Source organism: Rhincodon typus, chromosome 18, assembly GCF_021869965.1.
Source record: "Rhincodon typus isolate 14 chromosome 18, sRhiTyp1.1, whole genome shotgun sequence".
Taxonomy (NCBI): Eukaryota; Metazoa; Chordata; class Chondrichthyes; order Orectolobiformes; family Rhincodontidae; genus Rhincodon; species Rhincodon typus.
The window spans coordinates 6,009,956-6,034,831 of record NC_063349.1 but is presented as its reverse complement, the minus strand read 5'-3'; the positions used below and the strand labels follow the sequence as shown (position 1 = coordinate 6,034,831).

General features: G+C 43.1%; 1 protein-coding gene across 1 annotated transcript in view; it reads right to left on the bottom strand.

Annotated features, from left to right (window-relative positions):
- LOC109933519 overlaps positions 1–24,876 on the bottom strand; it is a 58,169-nt gene that overhangs the window by 9,680 nt on the left and 23,613 nt on the right. The window contains exons 10-17 of the mRNA XM_048607809.1: positions 21,588–21,686; positions 21,290–21,478; positions 18,269–18,367; positions 17,001–17,128; positions 11,579–11,765; positions 9,443–9,607; positions 4,487–4,724; positions 3,297–3,376 (exon numbers count right to left, since the gene is read on the bottom strand). Of these exons, the coding sequence (XP_048463766.1) occupies positions 3,297–3,376; positions 4,487–4,724; positions 9,443–9,607; positions 11,579–11,765; positions 17,001–17,128; positions 18,269–18,367; positions 21,290–21,478; positions 21,588–21,686 (1,185 nt within the window). The remainder of the gene's footprint in view (positions 1–3,296; positions 3,377–4,486; positions 4,725–9,442; positions 9,608–11,578; positions 11,766–17,000; positions 17,129–18,268; positions 18,368–21,289; positions 21,479–21,587; positions 21,687–24,876) is intronic.

Here is a 24,876-nt window from a genome sequence, read left to right as displayed (position 1 = left end):
TCCCTCTTGTACTTATGAACATTTAAAAAATAAAATACCTCCCAACAGAGATTGTTAGGGGAAAGGACTTCTCACCAGTGCCTTTAATGTTCCACTCCAATTCCTGTCTTAGGTCAAATCATGGGCCAAAATGTGATATTCACCTTAACACTTTGCATCTTAATGCTTCTAACAATACAATCAGGTGACACTTCTCAAAAAATACCAACAATTCACTACATTTCTTTAATCCACAAATGCTACTTGCTCAGAAGAGGTTTCACTAAATTACTCAGAGGTATCTCAGCCTTAAAATGCCAAAGTTGATTACCCTGAGAAAGAGTCCATTCATTTTAACAGTCTATGTTGGTATTTAAGCTCCATATAAGCCTTCTCCCATGCGACTTCATCTCATCCTTACAGCACATTCTTCAAGTAATTTTCCCCCCTCACGTACCCATCTAGCTTCCCCTTACACTTGAAAGGGGAAGCTCAACTACTGTGTCTGGTAGCAAATGTTATATTCGAAACACTTTCTAGGGAAAAGAAAGCACTGCTGAATTCCTTACGTGTTGTATCAGTGACTGCCTTATTTTTACCTTTCAGTTTGGTACTCCCGTACAAGCAGAAATACTTCCTCTCCAACCACTCTATCAAACACTTCCCATTATTTTACTGATCTTTAGGTCAACTCCTAATGCTTCCTCCCCTCAAAGGAAGAACCCCAGCCTGTTCAGCCTTTCCTGATGAGTATAACTTCTCAAGGTATCCGTCAGTTGTCAGACTTTAGACATTTTTCCAGTCTTTTTTGTTTGTGGTCCGAAACACAAACAGATCAGCTATGATCTTATTAAATAGCAGGGGAGGCCTGAAGGGGCCAAATGGCCTACTTCTGCTCTAATTCGTCTTTTGTTCATTCTCCCTGATTATTCCAAAATTTACAAAGGTGATTTTCATCCTGCATTCTGGATTTGAGAATTGGCTGAATTCGGCACGGTGGCTCAGTGGTTCGCACTGCTTCCTCACAGCGCTAGGGACCCAGGTTCGATTCCACCCTCAGGCAACTGTCTGTGTGGAGTTTACATGTTCTCCCCGTGTCTGCTTGAGTGTCCTCCCACAATCCAAAGATGTGCAGGTTTGGTGGATTGGCCATGCTAAATTGCCCATAGTGTCCAGGGATGCGCAGGCTAGGTGGGTTAGCCATGGGAAATGCAGGGCTATAGGGACAGGGTACGGGGGCTGGGTCTGGGTGGGATGCTCTCCAGAGGGTTGCTATGGGCTGAATGGCCTGCTTCCACACTGCAGGGATTCTAACTATAATCAAAAATACGAATGTAATTGGGCTACAGTTTTCTGCCTTGTGTTTTTCCTTTGTCATGAACAGGTATCATTTTACATCCACCAGTGTACTGCCACAGTTGCCATTACCATTGGATTGTTGTTTAAATTTTGAGAATTACTGTTGGCTAGAAACTAGAAAATACATGCCGTTGTGTGAAACACTGAGAAGGATCTTTTCCTTGGATGATAGTGACCTTCTACTGAAACCCTGTTACAAATGATTGCAAAACTAATGGATAGAGGATGGGTGAGCTGTAGAAAGACATTTACATTTATACAGCAACATCCTGATCAGTGTTTCTGCATGAAGTTTGCATCCTTTGGTACTCAATTCCTCTCCACCTACCTCTTCCTCCTGTAGCACCACATAAAGAGGAGGCCAAGTAAAAGGAGGCTCAGGAAAACCAGTGACAGGACTGTGATGATAACCATTGGAGCTGAGCGTTGCCAATCCTCCTCCAGCATTTGATATGGGACGGCTGACAGGAGACAGAGTACAACAGTCAGATGGGACAGGCAGAAGTGAGTACCGCACCGCAAATTAAACAAAAAACCAGCAATTACACTCAGATAGCCGATGCCTTTATTCAGTCCTTGACCATACCCTTCTGGTGGCCTATGGCTCAGTGTCCATTTGATGCGGGCAAATGTGGCTGTCCCCATCAGTAGAGACCAGCCCCCTACATTTTTGTGTCAGCTTTTCTACCTCCTTCAGCAGAATACACCCACTACACCATTCAGACTCCATGTCTGAGACTGACCATGTGACTTGGGTACCAGAGAGCTCTTAGCATCTCTGAAGGCCAGTCCCAAGATGCCTCACTCCCTTCAGAGTCATAAAGCACCTACCTGCTCCCACTTCGCTTACCACCTCCTCAAAAACACTACATACTCGATGGGTGGACCTTACATTTAGTCCCTCAAAGTGGGATCTTGTGGTGGGGCCCTCAGCCTGGGTGAAGAGTTATCCAGAGCTTCACGTCCCCTCTTTAGGGGTCAGACCATTGATTTTTGGTCCACTCAGGAATTTGATGGGCAAGTTGGCAGGCCTTCCTCTGAGATCAAGGGTTCCAGGGATTCAAGTCAGCTACCAAGGACCAGCAGCTCCACCAGTGGGTGATCCCTGCACGACACCCTCCCAAGGCCTAGGAAGCCTGCAAGTATCCCTGCACAGTCCTGTCCTGCTTGGCATGGTCCTCACACAGCAAGACCCTGCCCCACTGCTAGAATATGGCTTCAACTAGCCCTCACCACCAAATGTGCCACAGGGAAGATTCTGCCCTCTGTCCTGCCGGATAGGCCACCCTTTAAGTGCCCAGAGTTTCATGGGGACTTCATTAAAAATTCTTGTCAACCGTCCTGGCGATGGCATCAGTTTTCCTCATGATTACTCCCTTGATGTTCTACGTTAATCGATATCTCTTGTGTTTTCTGCTAACCTCCTAACCTACGGGAAACCATCATAGGAAAAGCGAGAAGGTTTTTCTGATTAGCAATGGTGACGAGCATCTCAATTAGCATGGACCGATGCCGCCCCTTTTGAATATTCTCAGTTGTTAGGGGAGATGGTGTTTTAGTGGTTCTGTCACTGCACTCATAATCCAGAAGGCTAGGCTAATACCCTGCAGTCCTGGGTTCCAACCCATAGCGACTGGGGAAAGGATAAAGAAGTCAACATGGTATGTCTCTTTCCAAACGGCTAATGTCAAATATAACTGTAGATATCACAGCAACGGAGGGAGTGGAAAACTGAGCTCTTCAACTACATACAATCTATTAGACGACGAGAGTGTAATTCTAGGAACACATTCACCCCTGTAAGCATCCTCCATTGCAATCAACAATGTTTCTATTTTGGAAATAGTTAAAGTACTAAATTATGGGACGGCAAAGCAGGGCGTCGCTGTCAGTCCTTCCTGGAACTACAGATTTATGATTTACATCTTCAGTGTTGATTGGTCGCTAACCCAACTCACCTTGTTTTGTCTGGAATTTATCCGACCAATTGCTGCTCATGATCTCGCCTCTGTCTTGATCAACCAGAAGATATTTGATCCTGGGGAGGACAAAATCCAAGTCAGTATACTTTCTCAAAATCCCATCCAAAGCTGAAGCAAGACAGAGCTTTCACCAAGTATCTTTTCTTAGCCAGAGGAAGTTTCGTTCCTCCCCTTTCTCCTCATAGTCTCTTTCACTTTACATCCAGTGAAGCCTCGAATAGGTCATATCCCAGCCTTTTCCTCATATTGGAACCTCAATGTTGAGTGATGGATGATATTATCCCAATGTCATCCATTTATAATCTTTGGTGGCCACCATGGCAATTGATATATTAACCCAATTTATGACAGGAATGGTGCGTACCAAATGTGGGTGGGTGACTAATCTGTGGAAAGATATGCATAACTGAATATTTCATTACAATTTTTGTTATCTACTTTCTTTTGCAGCAGATCTCCCACAAATTTTGGACATTTTCTACTGAGGACGTATTGAATTATCAGGAATTGCATCGCCAGCTTAGTTCAACTCTCACCTCTCAGCAAAGGTTATGGATTCAAAGCTAGTTATAGAAATATCACTGAAGATGACACTTCAGAGACCAATACTGAGAGAGTGCCTGACTGTTGCAGCTGCCATCTTGAATGAGTCATGCAACACAAGTCCTGCATATCCTCTAACATGGAAATAAAAAGATCCCAAGGTCCTAGCGAGAAAAAAAGCAAGGAGTTTTATTGTCTTCTTCTAATATTGATCTCTTCATCACTTTCATTAAAAAGACATTGAATGATCATTTATGTTGTTATTATTTGCTGTGTCTCAGCATTACAACAGGGACAGCACTTATAATAGAGGTTGTGTATGGCACTACAGAAATGCTAATTCCTTATTTTGTGAGCCCATAAGCAACATGATATGTACTATTTGGACCAGTCCTATTCTGAGTTAGCTGATGTGCATCTGTCTGATATTCTAATTGGCGTTCCAGAGAGATGCAGCCAGGATTGATCCTGCGGAGTCTCTTCAACCTTTCAGAGCATGTAATCCTAATCTGTGATGCAAAGAATATGCTGGGCACATTTGTAAGGTTCTGGACATTCTTCTGTAAAGCAAGTCAACCCTGATCCATTGAAAACACTTCCTTAACGTTCAGGCTAAAGCTCACCTGTAGGTTGTGTTGGAGCGCAGTGGCTTGTCACAGATGTCCACAGAGTGGCATGTCCCATTGGAGCCAATCACATAGTACTGCATGGTCCTAGAAGGGTCCAGATTCCTTCCATCATCACAGTCGTACACGGAGAGGTGTTGCTGTGCAACATACGGACTTTGCTGTCCGGGGTCAGATTGATTGGAGACCCCATTGATTGCATTCAAAGACAGCAGTGTAAAATTCTTGTAGGCAACTGGGCACAGAACAAAACAACTCGTGAACTCATGTTAGGATATCGAGGGGAAGTCACCATGGTCATCTAACATCAAAAAAATGCTTAAGCTCCACAATAGTAGAATTAACGGGGAAGTGTTCCCTGTCTTAGTAGCAAAAGCACATTTATTTGCAATAAGAAAATAGTACAGCAAAAATAGCTTGACAGGATCAGATTAATAACCTCGGGTCAAATACTGATGGTTTTGTGTTCCATAGATTGATGGACCAATGTATTAAGACAGGGCTCAGGTTCCTGATGTTACCCAACAGTCCCTAATCTGAGATTGGGATTGTCCAGGAAATCTATCCAATTGTATTTAAACGATTGTCCAGAATGTTGAAGGTAAATCACTTGGGGCTGAACAAACAGAAAGGGTTGCCTGACAGACAGGAATATGTGGAGTCGTGAAGATGGGTTATGTATTTACTTGCTCCAATGGGAGTGTGGGATAGAGTTGTGAGCATGTTATGGAGGGATGGTGAAGTTGGTGACCAGTTGTTATTGATGGTGGAAGCTCCAGCCCCCTCCCTTGGTGATCCACTGTGCCCATGCAACTTACACTACTAGATGTCAACCTTATGCACATCATAAAAGACACTCTGCAAAGAGGCCAAGGCAGCCAATATTCAGTCCAAAGGCCAGCAAGTACAGTACCTCATCTGTTGCACATCTTTGACATGCAGTGGGGAACTGGAAGGCTCATGTTACTCTCTCATTGTCATCAAATATAGGGAGATGCAAATGCATGTAAAAGGGTGTCTGCCATTGGAAAGCTCATTCAGCCCTTATAGGGGAATGGCTTCAGAAATCTGAAGCACAATGGGACTTGGGAGTCCTAGTTCTGGACTCCCTTAAGTTTAAACTGCAGGTTCAGTTGGCAGTAAGGAAGACAAAGATAATGTTGGCATTCATTTCAAGAGGGCTAGAATACAAGAGCAGAAATGTATTGCTGAAGCTGTATAAGGCTCTGATCAGACTGCAGTTGTAATATTGTGAGCAATTTTGGGCCCCGTATCTAAGGAAGGATATGCTGGCCTTAGAGCGGGTGCAGAGGAGGTTTACAAGAACAACTCCAAGAATTTGTCATATGAGGAACAGTTGAGGACTCTGTATCTGTACTCAATAGAGTTTTGAAGGATAGGGTGGATTTGATTGAAGCCTACAGAATACCGAGAGGCCTGGATAGAGTGGACACGGAGAAGATGTTTCCACTAGCAGGAGAGACTAGCCTCAGAGTGAAGGGACACCCCTTTAGAACTGAGGTGAGGAAGCATTTCTTCAGCCAGAGGGTGATGAATTTGTGGAACTCATTGCTGCTGAGGGCTGTGGAGGCCAAGTCATTGAGTGCACTTAAAACAGAGATAGATAGGTTCTCGATTTGTGAGGGATAAGTGTTACGGGGAGAAGGCAGGAGAATGGGTTTGAGAAACATCGTCCATGATCAAATGGTGGAGCAGACTCAAATGCGCCAAATGGTCTAATTTTGCTGCCATATTTTACAGTTTATTTTCTTACAAATTCCAATAATGATTGAAAACTTGCATCCCAAATGGTGGGAACCTAATTTCTGGCCTCTGACACAAGCAAATTCTCCAAACCCAGGAGCAGCATAAGATTCTGCCCTTAATACGGGATCAGTACAATTCTTGCGAAGATGTGAAGCATTAGGAACAGTGTATGCTCCAGGCTTGTAAGAGTTGGGAGAGAGGCAGCAGCATCATGTGTGATCAGCGAAGCAAGAAGATTGAGGGGCATGAACAGAAAAAGCTGAAAATACTCCACAGATCGGGCAACAGCAGTGGAGAGAGAAAGTAGGTTAAATTAAATGTGAAAATAAGGGACGATGGAGGATGTGAGGAGGAAAGAACACATTTACAATCAACTGGAGTGAAAAAAATGAGAAAATGCCAAAATAATACAGGGTAAAGCAACAAAAGGATGGGTCTAAAGGAGGTGGAAATGGCAACGGTCAAACCAGTGTGCCTGTCCGAAATCAGATCAGAACATGTGAACAAAACAGTGGGATACATTCAAGGATGAGCTTAAGAGGGTTCAAAACAAAAAAAAGTTCCCACAATGGAACAGGCAAAATGTTGAAATGTTGACACCGCAAGGTGTGCAACAGCACGCAGATTAGGATAAAACAAATAAAAAAAACCTCATGTCAGACAGAAAGAGCTCAATACCTCAGACGTTCTGTAAAATCATAAGACATAGGAGCAAAAGTAGCCATTCTGCCCATCGCTGAGGTAACGTCTGACCTGATAATACTTGACTGCACTTTCCTGCCTTTAACCTGTAACCTATGATTTCCTTCCTGATTAAAAGGTGGTCAAAGAAGGCTATAGGTTACTTTCCTTTATTGGCCAACGCCTAGAGGGCAGCCGGAAGAGAGATTCACTGAGGCATAGTTGGAGACAGATTGTCACAAAGTGTTTGCAGACAACATACAGTGGATGTGGGAGGATAATGCAAGCCAGACAATTGAGACTAACCATGAAAGCAGATCTCCCAGCAGCAGTAGCTATAAGCACAAAAGCAACAGCAGCTACTGTACAAGGCCAGGAAGGTTTCGCTCGAACAGTAAAGAATATTAGTTATACCATACCTACAGAACAATTTTGGCCACTGTATCACAGGAAGGATGTTATCATGGTAGAGAAGATACAGAAGAAATTTATAAGGATGTCACCAGGAAGAGATCATTTTCGCCAGGAGGAAAGATCGGATAAGCTTGGTTTTTTACTGGAGCGGAGGAGGCAGAGAGAAGATATAACTCAGGTGTGTACAGTTATGATGGACTTACATAGAATGGATAGGAAGGAACTATTACTATTAACACGAAGGCCAATAACCACGGAGCAAAGATTTAAAGCAAATTGTGGAAAGGGGAATTTCTTTTTAAAATTGAGATGGTGGGATGGGTCAACTGGAACTCACTTCCTGAATGGATGCTAGAGGATCCATTTTATCATAGATAAAAAAGACACTTGGATATGCACACCTAATATACTGCAATCTGCAGAGTAACGCACCAACAGCAGGATCTACAATTAGACTGGATCGCTTTTTCTTGGCCAGTAAAGAAATGATGGACTGAAAGGCTTCCTACTATGCCATAAAATTCAGACCTTATTGTTTTTATAATTGCCCCATTATCAATTCCCTTAACTATACACCATCAGGCAGCACGGTGGCTCAGCGGTTAGTACTGCTGCCTCACAGCACCAGGGACCAAGGTTCGATTCCAGCCTCGGGTGACTGTCTGTGTGGAGATTACATGTTCTCCCCATGTCTGTGTGGATTTCCTCCGGGTGCTCTGGTTTCCTCCCACAGTTCCAAAGATGTGCAGGTTAGGTGGGTTGGCCATGCTAAATTACCCATAGTGTCCAGGGACGTGTAGGCTGGGTGAATTAGCCATGAAATACGGGGATAGGGTAGAAGTGTGGGTCAGTGTGGACTAGATAGGCTGAATGGCCAGCTTCGTCACTGTAGGGATTCTATGATCGTCCTGTTTATTATTGATGCTGCTTCCATTTTACTTGTTCTCTGAACTCCCTTCCTTATTTCTGTACGTGCTTACAGCCTGTTATAAATCTAATTTTTCCTGTTCATGAAGTATTGACTGTTCTTCTTTCTCCACACAGATAGCTCCAGACCTACTGAGCTTTTGCAGTTCATATATTAAAAACTTTCAGCATCTGCAGTGCTCTCCCCACAATGCAGAATGGAGCCACAGAAACACAAAAAATAGGAGCAGAAGTAGACCTTTGAGCATGCTCCACCATTCGATATAATCATGGCTAATCATCTAACTCAGTAACTTGTTCCTGCTTTCTCCCCTTAGCCTTTGATCCTTTTAGCCCTAAGAACTAGATCTAACTCCTTCTTGAAAACATTTATTGTTTTGGTCTAGACCGCTGTCTGTGGCAGAGAATTCCACAGCTCACCATCTGGGTGAAGAATTTTCTCCTCATCTCTGTCCTAAATAGACTGCGGCCCCCAGTCATTGAGAAAATCGTTCCTGTACTTACCCTGTCAGAATTTGATAGGTTTCTATGAGCTCCTCCCTTGCTTTTCAAAACTCCAGTGAATATAGTCTTAACCAACCCAGTCTCCCTGCAAACGTCAGTCCTGCTATCCCAGTAATCAGTCTGGTAAACCTTCATTGTACGTTTCTGCAGCCAGAACATCCTTCCTCAGGAAAGGAGACCAAAACCGCACACAATATTCCAGATGTGGTCTCACCAAGGTCCTGTACAATTGCAGCAAAACATCCCTGCTCCTGTACTGGAATCCTCTTGCTACAAAGGACATCATACCAGTTGCACCTTCCCCTTTCCCAATCTATTGCCATTCAGATGATAATCCATCTTCCTGTTTTTGCCAACAAAGTGGATAGCATTACATTTGTCAAAGAGCCAACGCTAATGTTAACAGTGTGGGGAAGTCAAAGGGTACATTCCTGAGTCACAGTAGGTCATCTCTGGAGGTTCAGGAGGATTTATCTCCTCATTTTTAACACTCAAAACACTGAAGGTTGAAATGGAAATTAGTTCAAGGTACATCAAAGCAAGTTGCAATTTCTGCCACTGATTAGTTCCATGTTTCTGATGCAACAAAACATACAATCACCCCATAAAGCTGAAACACGAGGAAGTAAGTTCATAGATGGAAGAATTTAAAAAATGCACCTTCATTCTCTGCAACAACGACATAAATCGAGAGTTGACCATACGATGTATCCAACTGTCTGGCAGCTATATCGAACATCCCGCACTCTGGTAGTCTCAACATTATACTTGATGCCCTTATAGAGACAGCCTCATTGATTAGCAGCCTTGGCTTTATCTTTTGCACTAAAAAGGAGAGGAAGATTGATGGAATTTATAGAAAGATTTATACTGTATCTTTCAGACTTCTGACAGCCCTTTCCAGTTAATTACGTGGCAAGGGATCCTTTATCCGACAGGGCAAGATGTAGCCTGGCTTTAACATGTCAACCAAACAAAGCAGCACCTCTGACTATGCAACAATCCTTTAGCGTTGCATTGGAGTGCCTAGATCCCACGACTCAGTGGTGGGAGCATTATCAACACAGCCACAGTTGCGACTTATTTAACAATACTCGAATGTGCATTTGGAGGGTGGGTGAGGCAAGCTAAACGAATGTGGAAATCTAAGGCTCGTCGCTTTCGTTCAGAAATCCAAGTTAAAAACTGAAATTTGTTTTCAGGTCTCAGCGATCCAGGGTTAGACAGACTGCAGCTGAGCTAGGCAGGCTGCAAGTTCAAACTCCAACTATCTGCAGTGGATTAATTAAACACAGTGCGAGAGAGAGGCTAAAACTGATGGGAAGCTTAGTAGGGTGAGGGAGAGGGAGGTTGGCCAATGCTCCCAGTGGAGTAGATGTGTGAGAGACACAGACTGGCACTTTGCTCTACCATGCCACACTTTAAATACCTCCCAATACCTAACTCACAGGGGGAATAACCAGTTGCATGGGTTGCCCATCACACCAGAATTTGACAAGAAATGAATAGCTTCAGAAAAGAAGTGGGAAGAGCAGAGAACAGAGTAGAACAAATAAATAAGTGTTAATGTTTAACAGATGCAGGAAAAGTTAAATATGTTGTTAAAAATGTATTAAATACACAGTTGTCCATAGAACAAAGAACAATACAGCATTAGAAATTTGGCCAAGCAAGACTGCGTCAACACATGATGCCTTTCTAAACTAAAAACTTTTTGTCTCTACACAGCCCTCTGTTCCCTGCTTATTCATAAATCAGCCAGGATGCCTCTTATACATTGCTATTGTATCTGCCTCCACCACCTCCTCTGGCACTGCATTCCAGGCACTTATCACCATCTGCGTAAAAAAAACTTGTCTCTCAAATCTCCTTTCAACAGCGCTGCTGAAAATCTTACCTCACTTTGGAATAGCTCGGGAAGATAAAGCAGTTTTCAAGTCTGATCCAAAAGGTGGCGTGTTCAACTTAAAACATTGATGCCCCACTGATGCATCAGACTATGTGATACATTCTGGGTTGGATCATGAACCCTTGAGGCATTGACTCAAGAGACCGTACTCTCCATCCCTCTTACTTCAGTGTTACAACAAAACCATTTAGAGTCATAGAATCATAACTACAGCATGGAAACAGGCCCTTTGGCCCAATTTGCCCATGCTGCCCAGTTTTCACCATTAAACTAGTCCCATTTGCCTGCTTTTAGGTCCATATCCCTCCAAACCTATCCCATCCATGTACCTTTGCAAATGTTTCTTAAATGAGAAAATTGTACTCGCTTCCACCACTATCTCTGACAGCCCGTTCCAGACGCTCACCACCCTGAGTGAAAAAAATGCCCTTCTGGACCCTTTTGTATCTCTCCCCTCTCACCTTAAACCTCTAGCCTTAGACTCCCCTACCATGGGGAGAAGCTGTTGAGCATCAACCTTATCTATGCCTCTCATGATTTTATCGGTAATGCATAATTTACACTTACGTGGTGCCTTTGACGATATAAAACATTCCGAGGTGTTTTAACATAATTAAAGCAGAGAATGAAATGGTATTCAAAAGTTTGGCCAAAAAGTCAGATTTCAAGGAGGAACTGAAAAGAGCACAGAGAAGTGGAAAGGCAGAGAAGCACGAGTTTAAACTGCTTGCATTAGAAAATGATCAGAATGAAGATGAAGTTTTTTTTTCAGTGGGTACTTGAAATAGCGGATTCAGTCAGGAGAAAACCACCCATCTTTCTAATAGTTTCTCAATCTGTCATCTTGCAGAACCTCCTGTGGGCGTTTCCTGTTTTTTGATCCTTACCTGGTGTAGGTTTTGGTTTTCCCAGCATCCTGAGGGAGACCTTCTTACTGGGCAATCCTTCACCTTGGCGGTTCACCGCAGAAACTGTGATGTTATAGGCGGGTTTCGGAGGCAAATCTCGCAAGTAGATATAGTTTGTATTTGTTGTATATCGTACAGGCCAGGAGCCTGGGGCCTGGACATTAACCTGTTGAAACAAAGGGATATTTATTTTCCCAATCAGCCAACATCTTAAAGTGACCCTTGCCATTAAGTTGTTGCTTCGAAAGAAAGGGACAAGACCCCTTTTAAATTCCCTATTTTCTCTGTTGCTGCACTCAATGTCCACACTGTAATGGTCAAAAGCAGAGTTATGGACAACCCCACTCATTCAAAGAATAAAGAACAGTACAGCAAAGGGACAGGTCTTTTGGCCCACCAAAACTGCGCCGACATGTGACGCCTTGCTAAATTAAAATCCTTTTGTCTCTATGCAGTCCTTAGTCCTCTATTCCCTGCCTATTCATATATCTGTCAAGGTGCCTCTTAAACATTGCTATTCAACCCGCCTCTGCCACTTCCTCTGGCAGTATGTTTCAGGCACTTATCTTTCTGTGAAAAAGCCTGCCCCTCACATCTCCTTTAAACTTTGACACTAAACGTATGTCCCCTATAATTGTCATTTCTACCCTGGGGGAAAAAAGACTCCAACTATCCATTCTATCCACGCCTCTCATAATTTTATAAATTGGTATCAGGTCGCCCCCCCCTCATCTTTCAACATTCGAGGGAAAACAAACCAAGTTTGTCTAATCTCTCCTCAGAGCTAATACCCTCCAAACCAGGTAACGTCTTGGTAATCTGTTTCTGTACCCTCTCCACATCCTTCTGATAGTGTGGTGACCAGAACTGCACACAATATTCCAAATGTGGCTTAACTGAAGTTCTATACAACTGCAACATGACTTGCCAATTTTTATACTCTATGCCCCGACCCTTGAAGATAAGCATGCCATTTGCCTTCTTGATCACCTTATCCAATTGTGTTGCTATTCTTAGGGAACTGTGGACCTGTATACCTAGATCCCTCTGTATGGTGATGCTACTCACATTTGCATTAAATCTCCCAAAATGCATTGGCTCACATTTGTCTGGATTAAACTCCATTTGCCATTTCCTTGCCTAAGTATTCAGACTGTCTATATCCTGCTGTATTCCCCTCACTGTCCACCAGCCTTTGCGTCACCTGCAAACTTACTAATCAGGCCACTTACACTCTCCTCCAAATCATTTATATATATTAGAAACAACAGGGGTCCCAGCACTGATCCCTGTGGAACATCACCAATCATAGATCCCCAGTCAGATTCACACCCTTCCACTGCTAGCTAATCTTTGTATTCAATGACTAAGGCAGTTCTGTATCGATATTACTGGATCACTGCAGATCCCATGCAACTTCAACTTTTGTATCAGCCTGCCATGAGGGACCCTGTGAAAGGCCTTGCTAAATTCCAAATAGACAACATCTACTGCCCTTCCCTCATCAATCATCTTTGTCACTTCCTCAAAAAACTTGTGAGACACGACCTTCCCTGTACAAAGTCATGCTGCCTGTCACTAATAAGTCCATATTTTCCCAAATGTGAGTAAATCCTATCCCTAAGAATCTCCTCCAATAATTCCCCTACCACTGATGTAAGGCTCACCAGCCTGTAATATCCAAATTATCTCAGTTGCCCTCCTTAAACAAAGAAGAATGTTAGCTATTCTCCAGATCTCTGGCACCTCTCCTGCGACTAAAGACGATACAAAGATTTCTTGTAAGGTTTCAGCAATTTACTCCCTCACCTTCCTCAATATTCTGGGATAGATCCCATCATGTCCTAGGGACTTGCGTACATCAATGCTTTTCAAAACAACCAACACCTCCTGCATTTTTATATTAGCATACCCCAGAATATCAATATATCCTTTGTGAGACTCACCACCCATCATGTCCTTCTCCTTTATGAATGCCAATACAAAATATTCATTAAAGACCTCATTCACTTCCTCTGGATCCACACTCATTTGCCTTTGGGGAACCTACCCTTTCCCTCGCTACCCTCTTGCTCTTTATATATGTGTAAAATGCCTTGGGAGTTTCCTTAATCCTGTTTGACAAAGACATTTCATGGTTCCTTTTGGCCCTCCTAATACCATGTTTAAAGTCCTTTCCTGCTGTCCTTGTATTCTTTGAGGGTTCTGTCTGTCTTCAGTTTCCTAAACATAACGTATGCTTCCTTTTTCTTTTTGACTAAGCTCTCAATTTCTCTTGTCAACCCAGGTTCCCGAATCTTGTCAACCTTATCCTTCATTTTCACAGGAACATGCTGGCTCTGAACTCCAATCAACTGACATTTAAAACGATTCCCACATGCCAGATGTGGATTTACCTTCAGTCGTTCCCCCCCAGTTCACCTTCCCCAGTTCCTGCCTAATATTTTTGTCAGCAGCCTTCCCCCAGTTTAGTACATTCACCCAAACTTTATTAGTGATCTCACTCCTGTGATGTGCCCTGGGTCACTTTACTTTGTTGAAGGGCTATATAAATGCAAACTATTGTTACACACTGGGAGACTCCTCGAGGTGATTTACAAGGAGAGAAGGAAACATGGAAATAAGAAGGGAAAGGAATGGTTCATTTTGGACATTCGGTTGGTAACGAGACTTTGTTATGTGGAATGGGCTACAGAAATGCAGTTTCTGACTCCTGATTAAAAAAAAATACTACCCACACAATATCTTGTAATGTAGCAAATGTGTTTTTTCAAATTCTTTTTTATTTTAAATCCATAGTGTGGAAACTGGCCATTTGGCCACCCAGACTCACCCTCCTACCGTATCCCTGTAACCCTGCATTTCCCATGGCTAACCCACCTAGCCTGCACATCCCTGGACACTATGGGCAATGTAGCATGGCCAATCCACCAATATGATTGCTAATTGATTAAATTACTTGGTCAGTTATGTTTGGGCAATCCTGCAAATTGGATGTGGGCTAGGCCAGCAATGATTGCCCAACCATAACTGACCAAGTAACTTAATCAATTAACAATCACATTACTTTGTGCTGGCTAAGACTCCAACCAACGGCATGTTTCTCAATGCTCAATAACTTAATTTTTGCTAGAAATCCTTGATGCAAGACTCAGTCAAATGCTGCCTGGATGTCAAACACTGTCACTCCCACCTTGCACCTGGAGTTCAGCTTGTTGATCCACATTTTGGATCTAGGCTTTTATGGTGACAGGAACTGAGTGGCCCTGGTGGATCCCAAACTGAGCATATGTGAGCAGGTTTCCGTTGAAGCACCGTTAAATGATCCCTTCCGTCACTTTGCTGATAATTGAGAGTAGACGGATGAGGTGGTAAAAACTGAGTTCTGAGGAAGGGACACCGGACCTGAAAAGTTACCTCTGATTTTGTTCTTCACAGATGCTGCCAGACCTGCTGAGCTTTTCCAGCAACTTCTGTTTTTGTTCCTGATGAGGTGATAGTTGGCTGGGTTGAATTTATTCTGCTTTTTGTGCACAGGACTTTTCCAGATTGCTGGGTAGATGCCAGTGATGTAGCTGCACTAGAATACCTGCTAATTCAGATGCTGCCAGCTCCCATATACAGCAAAAGAAAATAAAAATTGCCTAATAATCTGTTTGAGATATTGATTGAGGGATAATTGTTGGGCAGAGAACCAAGTACACTTCAGTTGTTTTAGGCTACACTGAAGTGCGGCTGAGAAGTGTTCAAACACTACATAATACGGAGGATGGTACTCTCACTACAGTGAACACTGGTCTCATACTGTTTTATTAAGAGATTTTTCACTGAAGAGGTGATGCACTGGCTCAGTGGTTAGCACTGCTGCCTCACAGCGCCAGGGACAAGGGTTCGATTCCACCCTCAGGTGACTGTCTGTGTGGAATTTGTACGTTCTCCCTGTGTCTGTGTGGGTTTCCTCCGGGTGCTCCGGTTTCCTCCCTGTCCAAAGATATGCAGGTTAGGGTGGATTGGCTGTGCTAAATTGCTCATAGTGTCCAGGGATGTGCAGACTGGTGGATTAGCCATGGGAAATGCAGGGGTTCGGGAGGGCGTGGGTCTGGGTGGGATGTTCTTTGGAGAGCCAATGTGGACTCAATGGGCAGAATGGCCTCTTTCTGCACTGTAGGGATTCTATGAAAGTGGAATAACAAACAAACGGGAAAGGGAGCCTTCTCCTTTCCTCTACGCACATTGCTGACTCATGTTAAAATGTAATTTAAAAAGAAAGTTGACCTGTCATTCTGGCACGCCTAGCTACAAATTCTTTATTTCTGGGGAGAAGATGGTGGAGTATAAATGTCACCTCACTGTCAATCTAGAGGATAAGGCTAATGCTCCAGGGACATGGATTCAAATCCTTCTGTGGACATTGGCAGAATTCAAATTAAATTAACAAAAATCTTTAGTGTAAAGTAATGGTCACCATGAAATTATCATTGGTTGTCAGTTTAAAAAAAAATCCACGCTCACTCTCCCAGAGTGCATTTGAACTCCGCCCAGTCCTCACCTTCATTAGTTTCTACATGCCAGTGAGAAATCTTCTAGCCAAGCCTATTCGCCCCACTTTTTTATCTTACAGCCATGGAGAGCCCAGTATACTGTCGCACCAGAGAGGCATAGCTAGTGTACAGCAGAGTTCCAGTTCAAAAACTAACATAAAACAGTTCTTTTTCTGGAGTGCCAGTCGCTCACCTTGCAGATTATCTAAAAGCACCATTGACCTTTTCTCGACTGACCTTAACCCCTATCCCCCACACCATCCTGGAACATCATCGCCGTCAACCCAACTTCAGGGAGACACCTGTAATGACATTTACCCCTGTCCAGCTGGTCTATATTCCTGAGACCCAAGAACAACCTTTGTCTCCTACAGGCTGTTCTACCTGATCTCTCAAACAAGATAGGAAATTAGGTGTGGATATTGGGGTATTGAAGAATCCAACAGATAGTCATTGCAACTAACTATTCTATACACACATTACTTTCTTCAATGTCTGAGCTAATACTAAGCTATTTAGTTTATAACAGAGGAAGCTGCTTCCAGCAGTGTCAAGTTTCAAGTGATTTGAAGTAAAATGGAGTATGAGTTCTTTATACCCTCAGATGCAATGACGATGTCACAGGCACCCTTAATACTACACTGACTTATTACTGACAGAATACAACAGCCATGGAACCCAATTGGCACTTTCAACTCATTGACCAAATCCAAATGAAGCTGATGTCTTGAATTCATCCTCATTGTTTTAACAGGGGGGTTTAGCAGAAGGAAAGAAAATCTCCACTTTGTCACCACTCAAACAGATCACAAAAGGTTTCAACAGGGGCCCACTCCCTTCTGTCCCGGCTTTGTGCTCACGTTGTATTGTATGGTGTCATTCGGGGGCACAGAAGGTGGTTTCCAGCTGACAAGCACACAGTACGATTCAAACTCTCCTACCCTCACTTCCTGGGGTGCTGCTGGGGTCTTGTTTGATGGAACAGTAACTGCGGAAGCAAGAGACAAATTAATTGCACTTTTCCTTTTTGGGAAAAAACTAATCTACGAGTAAAAAATGAGACAGGATTCAGGGATAAATCAGCAAGGTGCTGCAAGCATTGTCTTTAACAGCGTGAAATATCTAAGAGATGGGTTACCAACTCCATTTAGCCATGTTTCTGGCAGTTCCACACACTCCCTCTAAAGGCCTTCTATCAAACTTCAGCAATTAGACGCCTCATTTGCCTATCTCTGGGCATCCTGTCTTCTTCAATCAAATGGAAAGTGAGCAGATTTCATCAACCCAATTGCATGATTCATGACTGTCAGCGAAGCAGTTTATGTCTCATATCCAATAACTTTGCAACAAATGAATCAGAAATGTTTGATGGAAAATGACTGTTTTTAGCTCTTATCAGGGTCCTGGAGATTTATGGCAATTCCCGGAGGCCACTGGAGAGTTGGCATTCCTTGTGGGAGGAAGGGAAAAGGATAAAGGAGCTGGAAAATGTGAGCTGCTGAGAGACCATGAAGTGGATTAGGGGACAGGACCCTGAGTCCTCGTTTGAACACAGTGAAGAGAGAGGGAGGAGTAAAGCATTGCTGGCTTGGTGTGATTGTGCTGAGGTAAAACCTCAGCAAAATGTTTAAATCTTCAGAGAATCACTGACAATAGTCTGTCAAAAACATTCAGGAGAGACAAGGAACAGGTAGCATTGAACAAGTAGAGGCTGGAGGGATAAAAAAGGACCTCTCCAAGCTTTTTTTAAGACCTACATCCTGATTGGAAATAACAGGGACAGCTGTTGGAAGCTTCTATATAGAGGAATGTTGGAGAGTCTTTGAGCCAATTTGGATTTATAAAAAGCTTCAAATAATTGACAGTAAATGTTTTGGACCAACAGTATACCAAATTTCATGGGGAACAGATTTTGGAGGCAATTTGGGAATTGCACCTGAGGTCAGGAAATGATGAGGGCCAATACAGCAACACGTGTGGAAGGCACAGAGAGGTTACATCTATGTGGAGCAACTGGGAATTCTCTGGGATTACAACTCCACTTAAGTTTAGTTTAACATTAGACATCTCTTGGTTTAAATGGAACAAGAATAAGTGGTTAACAAAGTGACTTATCAGGAATACTTACAGCTTTGTGTCATAAACTTCAACATCGAACCAGTGTCCTCTTGTCCAAACAGTGTTTTTGCAGAAACAGTTACAATGTAGACAGTTGACTCATTCAGATCTGTTAAAGGAAAATAATAAGATGGCGACTTACTGGGTTCCATTTTAAAGTGGTGACTGCGCTGGTTTTGGATGACACCCAACTCAAATACAATCAAATGTCAGAGAGAAGCCATTATGTCTTCAAAAGCAGCTGGACCCAAGTCCTGACAATCTTTCTATAATGGAACTTCTGCGCAATGTACAAAAAGTTACAAACACGTGGGACACTGACTGTTCTATCCAGGCAATAGAACTGCACCTTTCGGAATCACTAGGTTCTTGTTATGACAATTTAAGTGAAGGCACGTTCCTTCTTATTGTCCCCCTCATCTGCTGTTCTAGTCTCACTTAAGGGGTAATAATCCATAGCAGACATAGGAAAGCTTCGTTAGTCATGAACAACCCTCTGATTGACTATACTCCCTGAAAAAAAGATCACTTAGGAAATCACAATTTGGTCAGGCATGGCTTTGTGAAATGAGAAGGGAGGAACCAGTAGATGTGACATATTTGGATTTTGCAAAGATAATTTGAAAAGATGCCACATCAAAAGGTTGCTGCACAAGACAAGAGCACATGGTGCAGGGTGGAACCTAATATCATGGATATAGGTTCGCTGAGTGGACAGGAAGCAGAGAGAAGTGATAATGGGTTTTTCATGGATTGGCAAGCTGTCTGTGGTGGAGTGCCACAGAGTCCTTGCTAGGTCCTCAACTACCTACAATACAGAAGGATAGATTATGCAAAGGCTATCTATCTGACTGTGTGAACTGAATGGGAAAAAAGAAAAATCACAGTGATAGTAAGGAATTACATGGGGTGGATATCCTGGGAAAGCTTTATTTTATTAAAATTAAGATCAATTGTTTTTGTACAAACTAAAACCAATTTGAACATTTTTCATATAAATATTTTTTCTTTATTCATTCATGGGATGAAGGTGTCAATGACCAGGCAGCATTTATTGTCCATCCCTAATTGCCCAGAGGTCTGTTCAGAGTCATTACATTGCTGTGAGTCTGGAGTCACATGTAGGCCAGACCAGGTAAGGATGGCTGTTTCCTTCCCTAGTAATTAGGATGGATTTTTCCAAAAATCGACAATGGGATCATGATCATCATTAGATTCTTAATTCCAGATATTTTATTGAATTCAAATTCCATCATCTGTTGTGGCAGGATTGGAACCCGGGTATCCAGGACGTTATCTGGGTCTCTGGATTGATAGTTCAGCAATAATACTACTAGGCCACTGTTTCCCCATGAGCGTTCAATTAATTTGTGGGTGGCGCAATGGCTCAGTGGTTAGCACTGCTGCCTCACAGTGCCAAGGACATGTGTTCGATTCCAGCCTTAGGGAATGCTCTTTGGAGGGTCGGTGTGGACTTGATGGGCCAAATAGCCTGCTTCCACACTGTAGGGATTCTACTGCGTGGAGTTTGCACATCCTCCCCGTGTCTGTGTGGGTTTCCTCTGGGTGCTCCAGTTTCCTCCCAAAGTCCAAAGATGTGCAGGTTAGGGTGGATTGGCCATGCTAAATTGCCCATAGTGTCCAGGGATGTGCAGGTTAGGTTGATTAACCATGGGAAATGCAGGGTTACAGGGTCGGGGGTAGGGTCAGGGTGGAAGGCCGTCCAAATGGTTTGTGCAGACTCGATGGACCAAATGGCCTGTTAGCAACTGTTGGGATTATATGATTCTATGAATTTTTCACATCCAGGAGATGAAGTTAAATCAAATTCTAGGGCTATGCAAGTAGACAAACAAGTGGGACTTGCTGAGTTGCTTTTACAGAGAAAAGGCCTGCATGTGTATGGCTGAATGGTCTCCTTCCTACTGTAGCCATTCTACGATTCTCTGATTTGGAAATTTAATGCATGGTATAAGTCATTGCTTGAAATCAGCTTTGGTTTAAATCAAAAACAATATCACCTACACATTGAGAGGTGGATTCATCCATAAAGATCTTACTGCAGGTCATCAAATAGATAGTACAGCTCCTCCATTACCTCGTTGGTGAAGTGTACTTTTCCCGAGCAAAGGTTCTCAATGAGATCTTAAGATTTGCATAGCTATAAATTCTTTTGGTTGTATTATACATTATGCATGCTTCTTTGTGTTATCTCAATCTTGCATTAAAATTTCAGGAAAGGAAATCATAGAATCCCCACAGTGTGGAAGCAGGCCATTCAGCCCATTGAGTCCATACCAACCCTCCAAAGAGCATTCCACCCAGACCCACCTCTCTTACCTATCCCTTTAACCCTGCATTTTCCATGGCTAGCCCACCTAGCCTGCACATCCCTGGACACTCTGAGCAATTTAGCATGGCCAATCCACCCTTAGCTGCACATCTTTGGACTGTGGGAGGAAACCCACGCTGACACGGGGAGAATGTGCAAACATCACACAGACAGTCGCCCGAAGCTGGAAACGAAACCAGGACCCTGGTGGCAGCATTGCTCACCACTGAGCCACTGTGCTGCCTGAAATCTCTTTGAGAATCCCGTAACTGGTTCTTCGAGCTGTAACAATCTTTTTGTTTCAGGATGAAGATCCGATGCAAAGCTTTTCACCTAGTTGCTAGCAATATTGACATTTTTTAACCCCTCAGTACTGTCACGCGTCACAGGTCATTAGCATTCCTACACACTTCCTCCTGATTGATCTTTATCTTAAGTTAGTTTTAATATTGATCTTTAACTTGATTTATTTTAATGTCACATCACTTCTGTAATCTGATGAAGCCTCCTATAACCCAATATAAAGTTCAATGCTGCCAATATGGAACAGGGTCCTGATGGAAGTGGGTCTTACTCCAGAACATATCTCCAAAGTTACTGGATCTCTGTGCTTCTGTCCCTAACTCAGCAGAATAGGCACAAAATTTGAGATTATAGAGGCAAAAGACCACTCTCACTCCACATTTACCATGTCTTTACCTGTGAGGATCACAGTGGTTATTGGAGGGAATGCAATTATATTCTTGTTGGGTCCACCACCTTCATAAGGACCACAGGTAATGGAGTAGGACCAAACCAGGGCAGCGTCTGCAGGGTGTAGATCCCAGCCAATCACAGCAGTAGATGAGGTTATATGGGAAGCATACACATTGACGATGAATCTCAAAGCTGCCAATAAAATAGAGCCTCAGTCAGTATGAGGAAAAGATTTCAGTCCTCTTACAGAGAGACAGTGAGTGACAACTTTAGACTGATAGTAAAGTTTGCAAATACATACATGGGAGAGTAGTGATATTAAGCGGCTTGGAGCTGAGTGTCTGGTTAAAGACAGTGAGACATAAAATGGACACGGTATAGGTAGTGTCTGGTTTCAATCCTGAAAAGAAATACTCATGGTTAATATAAGTAGTGGAATACCAAGGTAATAGTTCACTGAATTTATTGTGTAAAATTACTTTGTTCTCTATTCTTGCTTCTTCGCCTCCCTTCCCTCTTTCAGGGTTTACATGTATGTGGAGGTCTGACTGGTCCAATGATGTTCCTGAGAAATGTTTGTCAGAAAATAACTGGTCTGCATTGGCTGCCTCAGAGTACAAAAACAAGCTAACCTCTCGTTCACGGGAGTCACAGTCATACAGAAAAACTGGGAGGGGGAGTGGTGCCAATTGTATCTATTTCAAGTTGCTCGCTTTCACTGGCGAATCAGGATGTTGTGTGTGCAGCAAAGTGTGCTGGATCTCTCACAGTGGAAAACAGTCCATTTCTTTATTGCTTGCGTGAATTTCCATGTTAGTTCTCCAATTTCTCTGCAGCAGGTGGGACTCAAGGCAACTGGAATAAACGCTGGGCTAAACAAAGTTAGGAGATTTCTATTGACCCTCTAGCAAAACTGTAATGCCAATCGCTCCAATGTTCACACTCCAATAATGTGACCAGGTAACCAGTGTACACAATGGACGCAAGACATTTAATCCTTCCGATTAGAAGCAGAATCTATGGATTATTTTCCCTCCCTTAATTTGGGACAAGTGTGGCAACTAATGACCCCCACCTCCCCTTCTCCTCACGACCTAATCCCAGAGACTGCCCTGATACAAGTAAACGGCAAAGACTTGCTTTTCTGCAAGACCTTTCATGGCTTTCCAAAGTGAGCCAACAATATATTCAAGTGGAATCATGTGGTTACGTAGGAAATGGAGCAGCCCATTTGCACACAGCAAGCCTCCAATACCAGCAACCAAATGATGACCATAATCTGTTTTGCTGATGTTGCTTATGGTATAAGCACTGGCCAAGACTGAGAGAAGATGATCACCTTTGAAACAGCACCATGGGATCTGTTACCTTAATCTACCTTGGTCTCGTCTGCAGCTGGTACCTTGTTGCACGGGGTTCCAGTCTCTAGCAAACTTTTTTTAAATTCATTTTTGTGACGTGGGCATCGCTGGCTGGTCGGAATTTACTACCCACCCCTAGCTGTCTTGAACTGAGTGGCTTGCTATGCTATTTCAGAGGGCAGTTGACAGTCAACCACATTGCTGTGTCCCTGGAGTTACATGTAGGCTGGACAAGGTGAGAATAGCACATTTCCTTTCCCGAATTAGTTTGCCAAATGGGCTTTTTCATGGTTTCCAGTTTATTTTTATTGAATTCAAATTCCACCATCTGCTGTGGTGGGATTTAAACCAAGGTCCTCAGAACTTTAGCCGAGTCTCTGGATTAATCGTCTAGTGATAATACCACTGGGCCATTGCCTCCACAGTTAGAAAGTGCAGAATCCTGGGTCTGCAATGAGTACAGAATACCAAGGGAGATCTTTGAAGGAGAACTGTCTCAGGGTAAACCACATGAAGTCGGTCAATTCAATTCTGCGTTGAGGGTCACTGCTCTTGCGAAAATGTTACTATCAATGGCACATGTGGAGGCAAGCACTGAGCTTTGAAGGCTATCTGAGACAAACACACAATATTCAACATGCACAGAGGAAAGCCTAAAGTGCCACAGTTGCAGAGGTTCCTCCAAGCAAAAACGGGAACAGAGCTGGCAGTTCTGGGAATGTCCACACCAAACTTGCATTGGACTCTTCAGCGATGAGAGGATTCAGAGAAGCAAACGAGAAATCTACCAGGAATCTGTGGAGTTCAATGGACCTACAACCTTCTAGCTATTAATCAACCTGCTCAGAGATGTTGCTATACACTTCTGGAGCAGATGGGACTTGAACCCAGGCTTCCTGGTCCAGAGGTAGGAACAGTACCTGAGAATGCAACCACTGAGCCACACCTGACACACATGGCCCTGGTTGAGATCTGACATAAACTGAGGAACAAACTAGAACCTTACTATATGAAACTCTGGGGCAACTGTGTTTGCAAACTAATCCGTGACCCTGTGCTAGGTCAGGCATTGCCTCATACGGAGGAGGTAGAGTTGCAGGAGAGGCCATCTTGGATTGCCATTGGAAAACACCTGGTTGGTTGGTTAAAAAAAAACGCGCCATAAAGCAGGAATAACTGTCTGATTCTCTAACATGAGACTTGGGAACTTACAAGAATGAAGAAGGTAAGAGAGAAGCTTGAATCAATGAGTGAATCTTCCATTGAGGAATTCACAATTTCATGGTGATTTCAGGTCCGCTGCGATTGGGTTGATCGCTCTGATGATGATGTTATGCAATTCTCCCCTATGTAAACTTTTATTTCAAACTAATGATGATTTATGCGTCATTTAGTCTGTGACACTTAAATTAAAAGTTACCCAAGTTAAATAACAAAATCAGTGTTGGTCAATTACTTGTTTTACATTCAGGCAGATTCTCAGCCTGCTGCCTCTTTCCAGATGGAAACTATTAACTATTCCCACTTATAACATCACACTCCCATTTCTCCATCCAATGATATCGATGGAGTGGTGGTGGGAAAGAAATAATTTCACAACTTCAGCCCTGACATGCTATTGATGCTTTGCTAAACCAGCTGAAACCTTAAAACATAATACTAGGTTAGAGCATTGCTTTAACAGTATGTTTTAATCAAATCCCTTGGTCATCACTCTCAGTAGGCTATAAAGATAAATTGAGAAAACCAGGATGGGTGGAGCAATGGAATTTACAATGGGAGAACTGGGAAGCTTCCTGTTGCATGATGAGCGGAGGATGGAACATATCCAGAGAACAATGAAGAGGAAAACATTTAGCAACTCCAACCATTGGAAATGCGGCAATTTCTTTCTTCAGACAAAACAATCTCCTGATTCTTTGTTCTAAAATGAGTCAAATGCAAAATATCAAAAGGATTGTCTATGAACTTAGTTGGTCACTCAGTGGGATACAATTATCCAGGCCAAAATCCAGGTTTTGATCGAGTTTTTGATATTTTTGCAGTTGGCATAGAGAAGGGATTAAAATCAGGCAGCACTCTGGATCTCTGACCAGCGATTCGGGCTTGAGTAGATGTGACTCTTGAAATAAACAAGGAAAAAGACAGAGATAGTAGGAACTGCAGATGCTGGAGAATCCGAGACAACAAGGTGCAGGGCTGGATGAACACAGCAGGCCAAGCAGCATC